Source organism: Penaeus japonicus, unplaced genomic scaffold (genome assembly GCF_977035675.1).
Source record: "Penaeus japonicus unplaced genomic scaffold, GWHDUDI00000001_assembly GWHDUDI00000008, whole genome shotgun sequence".
Lineage (NCBI taxonomy): Eukaryota > Metazoa > Arthropoda > Malacostraca > Decapoda > Penaeidae > Penaeus > Penaeus japonicus.
In genome coordinates, this window is record NW_028234410.1 from 32828714 (window position 1) to 32836213 (window position 7500).

At 34.2% G+C, this 7500-nt stretch overlaps 1 protein-coding gene across 1 annotated transcript in view; it reads right to left on the reverse strand.

The window, feature by feature from the left end:
• The window catches only part of LOC122246680 (mitochondrial S-adenosylmethionine carrier protein), a 13437-nt gene extending 6898 nt beyond the window's left edge, over positions 1-6539 (reverse strand). The window contains exons 1-5 of the mRNA XM_086538861.1: positions 6459-6539; positions 4387-4467; positions 2955-3000; positions 2589-2747; positions 993-1102 (exon numbers count right to left, since the gene is read on the reverse strand). Of these exons, the coding sequence (XP_086394987.1) occupies positions 993-1102; positions 2589-2747; positions 2955-3000; positions 4387-4467; positions 6459-6539 (477 nt within the window). The remainder of the gene's footprint in view (positions 1-992; positions 1103-2588; positions 2748-2954; positions 3001-4386; positions 4468-6458) is intronic.
• Positions 6540-7500: the final 961 nt, after the last annotated feature.

A 7500-nucleotide genomic window follows, 5' to 3' on the forward strand; every position in this document is an offset into this window, starting at 1 on the left:
CTCTTGTTCTAAAGTACTGCCGATGAAGAATGTGCAGGTAGAATGAGAAGAGGAAGGTGACTCAAACCATACCCAGTGTCTAAAATGTGCTCCTGTGCCAACATGGATACCTTTTGCTGTGGCACTCACAGTCACAAGCACAGGTTTCCTTTCTCTTCTCTACCTCTTCATGTTATCTTCATTGTAGGTGGTTATGTTTCTTACTTGTTCATGACAGCACAAAATTGCAAAAAAATTAAGTTGCCTTTTGTCCTCCCATAAAAAAGCAATATTTCTATCACACTGACTATAAAGAAAATAATGAGCTAATATGGATCATATACTACAATTTTAATCAACTGCAGCATTGATAGAGCCTGTCATATGGCACATATAAGTCTCTAAACTCAATAAAACACAAAAAATAAAATAAAAATGACTAGTTTTACAATGAGTGACTGGAAGAGAGTAGGAAGATTCAAATTATGTTACTTCAAGTTGCCTCACTCTAAAATAAAACCTATCCTGGTGACTGGGCAAGTGAATCTATCCCCGTCCGCAATGGGTTAATAGAAACAGCAGAGGATCTCATATAAGGGGACAAACCAAGGACACCTGTTTAATTCTAATAACGCTGGGTAAGGTTTTGTGATTCCTTTGAGAGATGAGACCCTCTTCAATTTTTGTGAAGACATTAATTTTTCATTCTTTTTTACAGCCATCCAATGCTGGCTATCTTGCTATTATTTCTTGGCATATCCACATTGCATTTGGTGTCAGCTGTTGTGAGTAGTAGTAGAGTTTTTGCAGCAATTTATCTTTCCCAGCTATCTTCCTGAGATGTTGCACATCTTCAATGCATAGTTTGTGGTGACTCCAACTATGATGCTTTGCATCTCTCATTTTGCAGTCCCTTCCTAAGCTTTGGCGCTTTTATAGTTCTCATCATGTAATTTAAGTCGACTAAGAAAGCCCATAAAATGCTTAACTAAACAAATCCATTTAATACTCACCACTTCACCAGCTGATGCAGCAAACATGTGGAGCCCAGGTTCATATTTTGATGGCACTCTATTACTGAACAACTGCTTTACCCCCTCATATGCTAAGAAGAAGGTAGCAGCTGTAGAAAACAGGGTAGAGAAAATTAGTAATAACCCATTGTAAAATGCATCCATATTTCAAACTCAGACCAGCCTATAAAGACCACTAAATGGCAAAGTTAGGCAAGATTATCATTTTTTAATATACATCATATTTAAATTTTATTCATGCAGAAAACAAAAGACAAGGTGAAACCCTGCTAAAGTTCCTTTAACATGACTCACCCTACCACAGGAGCCAACTCTATTTTTTTCTTCAATTCTTCAATAAATTCCATAGGAAATTTCATATCTAGGACATCAATTTTGATACAAAATACAGTATGCCTGCCATTGTGACTTTGTAATTTGCCATTGTACCAGGTGCCTCTCCTGACTGCTTGCCTTACATCTGGCAGATTACAGGTTTTACTTTTATTTATGCCTTTGTTTGTTTTGTTGGTGCTCTGATATTATATATGATTTTGTGTCTTACTATATTTAGCTGTATATATCAACCCTTTTAGTGACTATATATATTTTTCTTATTACTCTTTTTATAGTCTTGAACTTATAAAGGTAACTGTATCTGTGAATGATGTATTTATCAATGTTATTGTCGATTTATGTGAAGAGATAAATGACATCTTATTACTTTTTTAGAATTTTGTAACGAATATCAAAATATTTTACATAAAGACATACAGAAATGAAAAATAATCATTCTTGACATGGGCAGCATAACAGGCTTAATCTTGCAATTACATTCAAAATTGCCCTATCATTTACATAATCTATTTTACGAGAAACTGTTAATTCTATAAAGCAAAACCTTATTTGAGGTTTAAATCCTTATATTCAGCATATCCTGCAAACCCCTTCCTTGATTTGGCAGGAAAGTCGCTACCCACCACTCAATACCTGCTAACCTGCTACTCATCACCTAGTGAGTCTTCATACACCCACATGCTACCATGTCATCTTTTCTTTAACCTGCTCTCTAGTGAGGACACTGTGGATGAGATGTTTGTGCCATTGAGATGAGGGGACAACTCTTTGATAGGCAACATGGTTTCTTCACCAAAAGAAAATAACAACGATGACTCAAAGTTTGACAAAGAGATTGTTGTAGATCTATTATGTTGGAGGGAGAGTGTGTGCATGCACATACATACTCACATATTCTAACTTAGTGGATTATTAAATAGTAACCTCCTTATCTCCATGGCACAAACAAAGTAGGCCTAGACAACATCTTTCAATTTGCTGAAATTAGGTATTCCTGAAACTTGTGTTCTGGTAAAGTAACAACATAAAAGTTTAACCTTGACCTGTATTGCTAAAATATGAAATTAAAACCTGATTTTATTTCACAATGTTACTGGAACTTCAACATCTTACCTTGGCCCAATAAGAGTGACTTAGAAAAATTTAGAAAAACAAAACAAAGACAGAGAGGAAGGAAATGCATGGGAGGGGAAAAAAGAAAAAAGGGTAAAATAATTTCAAATCTTGTTCTCTACATACCAGTTGGTGCAGAAGCAATAGCAGCAGGACCTATGCCACTGTAGATGCCTTTGAAGCCCCCTGAGGCCTTGAAACCGGCCTCACGCCTGGTGAATCGTTTGTTTGGTGTATAGAGGGTAGTCGGGGTTGTGATTAGCCGGAGGCAGGCTGAGAGAATGTCTGTTTGAGGGGTATATCGGGGTTTTAGTATTGGAGGGGGAATGAACTGTAGGTGTCATGGTGACCTATTTGTCACCACTGTAGGTTGTGCCTGTAGTTTCGTTTGAAGCCCCCTGAGCTGCCTTGAAAGCTGCGATTGTTTTTGGGCCTCACTCTGTGAGCCACTTCGTTTTATATGGTGTCAAGAGAAGGAAGGGTTTTGTGTACTCCAATAGCCTGGTGTACTTTTGGTATCCTGTGGTTGCCGTCTTGACTGTTTATGTAAAATACTTGTGTTTGAGTAAATACAATTCTGGTTTCAATCCATACTGATACATTATCAGGTGAATATAAATATAAATAAATATAAATATAAATATAAATATATAAATATGAATATAAATTGAATATAAATATGAATATAAATATAAATTTAATATAAATATAAACATAAATATAAATATATAAATATATAAATATATAAATATAAAAATATAAAAAAAAATATAAAAATATAAAAATATAAAAATATAAATAAATAAATATAACTTTAAATTTATAAAGTATATATGTTTATATATCGAATATATTAAAGAAATGTATATAAATTGAATAATAAATATGAATGTATAAAAATAAAATTTAATGGATAATAATAAAAAACATGAACTAAATATATACATATTGTAAAATATGGAAGTGTAGAAAATATAGTAGTGTGTGTAATTAAAAATATAAGAAAATATTAAAAATATAAATAAATAAATATGTAAGTGTGAGTAAATATGAATAGTGTGCTATTGTCGTGAGTGTAGTAGTAGTTTTATTAATAATATGTGTTAAATATCTATATATATGTATATATATATATGTGATAGAGAAGTGATATAGTGTAGCCTATTCTAGTGAGTGAGAGGTTTGTCTCGTATATATATATATATATATATTATATCTAAAATAATATATATATATATATTATATATATATATATATATTCTAATATTGATAGGTTTATATAATATATAGTTATTATCATCTTATAAATATATATATTATATATAGGATATATAATAAGTTTCTATATATATAGTTAATATATACACATGATACATATCAAAATATATATATGTGTGTGTGTTGTGTATCATTGTGTGGTGTTTTTGTGTGTGTGTTGTGGTGTGGTGTGGTGTGGGGTGGTGTGTGGTGTGGTGTGGTGTGGTGTGTGTGTGTGTGTGTGTGTGTGTGTGTGTGTGTGTGTGTGTGTATGTGTATGTGTGTGTGTATGTGTGTGTGCATGTGTGTGTGCATATGCATGTGCATGTGCATATGCGTGTGCGTGTGCGTGTGCGTGTGCGTGTGCGTGTGCGTGTGCGTGTGCGTGTGCATGTGCATGTGCGTGTGCGTGTGCGTGTGCGTGTGCATGTGTGTGTGCATGTATGTGTGCATGTGTGTGTGCATGTGTGTGTGTTTGCCTGTATTTTTGTATGCGTATGTAAATATAACTGCTTGTGAATTTTTGCTGTTTTCCAGATTTATAACACCTTTAAGAAGTGACAAGTAACATTCAACTTGAATACAACTTGAGATTTTTTAACTCCAGTATGGCATATTTACTTAGAAATGAATATACTTATAGACAGATGAAGACATATCTACTTACTAATAATGCAGTTATCATATTAGGTTCTCTGTTGTCCATTGTAGAGGGCTGGGATTGTAAACCATTCTCCTCAACCATAATCTGAAATATAATCACAATAATCCCACTAATTGATAAGAACATGTAACAATTAAAACAGGTAACTAAAGACCTAAGGATGCAATAAAATGCATAAAGCTTCAGTGTTGATAAAATATATAATTTTTGAAAGTTTCTACTTCCTCAGTCACTAATAAATTTGATACAATATTAATGTATCCATCTTTCACTTCTAAAGGAAATTAGAGAAACCTACAAAAGCTTAGAAAACCATGTTAAAACCAAAGATGCATTTATATTTCTATAATTTTACTCTCTAGAGGTGAAACAAAAAATAGATAACATGCAAATTTATGTAGTAAATATTTATCAATTGGTATGTTACCTATCATATGTAAAACCCATTCAGTTATGACAGTTCAAGTTAGCCATTTTCTAAGCTTAACCCTTTGGTGACGGTGCGTCACACCCGTGTGACAGGGCTAAATGCCCGATGATGGGGCGACGCACCAGTGTGATGTTCCCGATGCAATATTGCATAGGCCCCGCGTAGGGGGTTTCCACTTATCGCTGGGCCCGTCGGGATAGGGTTAATGATCAAACAAATATCTGGTAATGTTTAGAAGACACCCACATGTTTGTAACTGGGTTAGATATACAGGGACTAGGTCTGTTGATACTGCAGTACACACTCTCAAACCTTAACCAAACATCTATATTCTGGCAAGATAGAACAAATATCTCTCTGGTAATTTACCAAGCTCTATTTGGCTGGGAATATATAAGTTGGAAGCTTGTTGATCTATGCTGGTGTATAAAAAGATGAAGCCCCAGTGATTGATTGCCAATCATCAGGAATCAAAGCAATTTCCAAATGGATTTGGATTTAACACAACCAATATAATGATGAGGAAAAAATGTAAATCCCTTCATGTGCATGGAACTACTCTTATTATTACTGAAAGAATGAAAAATAAAGCAAATGAAAAATATCTTGGTAATTCAGTAATGAAGATAGTGACTGAGGCTGGGTATATTTTCAGTTTCAAACATACTTTATAATGTAAATAGTATAACTGTCAGACCAATGAATTCATTTATTCATTTTCTATGCCATACTTATAACAGAGTGAAAATAAATACATTATTAAATCCCTGAATAAAATAAATGACCATAATCAATGGGTGTATGCTCTGTAGACCTCCCTTGCAATTTATCATCAAATAATAAACAAATCTATACTTTATCTTGCCAAAATACATGTGGTGGAGTTTGTTGGCCTTTTTGTAGGTTGTTAATGGTGCAAAGGCTATAGTGATCACTTTAAAACATCTTGGAATTCGTCATTCACAAAACAGAGATATTGGGTAAAAAATTGGTTCTGCAGAAAGTAAAGACAAAGCCACAATCACATATCAAAGTCCCTAAATCTATGTTTTAGAATTTCACATTTAACGCTCATGTATATTCTAGCAAGAAAGAACTTGTTGACCTTAGGCAATTTACTATTAGAATCACCCAAAGAATCAATCAAAGCTTTATCCTTCTAGAATATAAATGGTAAAGGTTTGTTGAGTGTGGAGGGTATAATATTAATTGATGGGTCCCATTGTAAATAATGGTATAATTGTGAATGCCTTTGAAATAATGATAAATATTGGTAAGAACATTTTCAAAATAATCTTATCTGGACTGTTATGTCTTGAACTTCTTATACAACTTACAGCTTCCCATGTATTTTCTATGATCAAAAGGAAATACAATTATATATTCACTTAGGCACTACCTTTCATCCATCAGTTTAGTAGATTCTTGAATTTCATTGATAAAATATTGAAATCTTATCCATTCCATTTGTAAATTTTCACAGTAGTTGGTAGACTGTTCAGAATAGGACCACATGAAGCAATCCCTTGGCATACATACCTAAGCAATGGTCAACAAATCCTCCTCATATTTATGGCGAGGCAAAACTGGGACTGGTGCCCTGCTTGCCTATTAACCCATTGCGAACAGCTGTCGTGACATATACCTCAAGAGTTTTTGGTCTGATAGTGGGAACTGTGACGTACATGACATTAGGGGATATTTGACCAATGTGTTTCTTTATCATACTACGAGTAGTGAGTAAGTGACGATCATGTAATCATAATTGCCGTACTATTAAGCAAAATGGGTTTAACCTAAAATCCAAAACCTAGATGGCACCACTCTCTTCTAGCACCAGCAAGAGAGAGAGCCTTGAATAGTACCCATCCACAGTCTCTAGCAAGCACTGTTTTTAGAGAGCCATGGCACACAGCAAGTTGCCGACCTCTTGCTCTAAAGTACCGGCGATGAAGGATGTACAGGTAGAACGAGAACAGGAAGGTGACTCAAACCATGCCCAGTGTCTATAATGTGCCAGTGCCAGTAGAGCTGCCTTGTACTGTGGCACTCACAGGCATAAGCACAGGTTTCTTTCCTCTTCATGTTATCTTAATTGTGGATGGTTATATTTTTGTATTCTTTCATGACAGTACACAAATACAAGAAAATGAAGTTGCTTTTTGTCCTCTCATAAAACAGCAGTATTTCTATCACAGAAAATAATGAGCTGATATTGAACTCTACAATTTTAGTCAACTGCAGCATTGATAGAGCCTGTCATATGACACATACATGTTTCTTAAAACAATAAAACAAACAAATTAACCCAAAAATAACTCTAGTTCTACAATGAGTGAGTGAAATGAAAGATAGTGGGAAAAGTCAAGGTATGTGGCATGAAGCTGCCTTGCTCTGAAATAACTACCAAGGAAGTTGAGAAGCTCTACCTTGTCAAAATAAAAGTGCTGGAAGTTTGTTTGCCTTTACTGCAACAAAAAGCACGGTGTCTACAGCATTGCTTAGCCATACTAACAGAAATTTATGGACTTTGAAACAAATGTGGTTTTACCTTTACTTTCTGCAGATTATATTATAATACTCAAAAGTGTTATCTAATGTGTTCTTTATAGGTATTACCTTAGATTTAGTATCTCTTCGCAATCCTATATTGAGCTCTTAAACTTTCACATCACAATCAAACTATA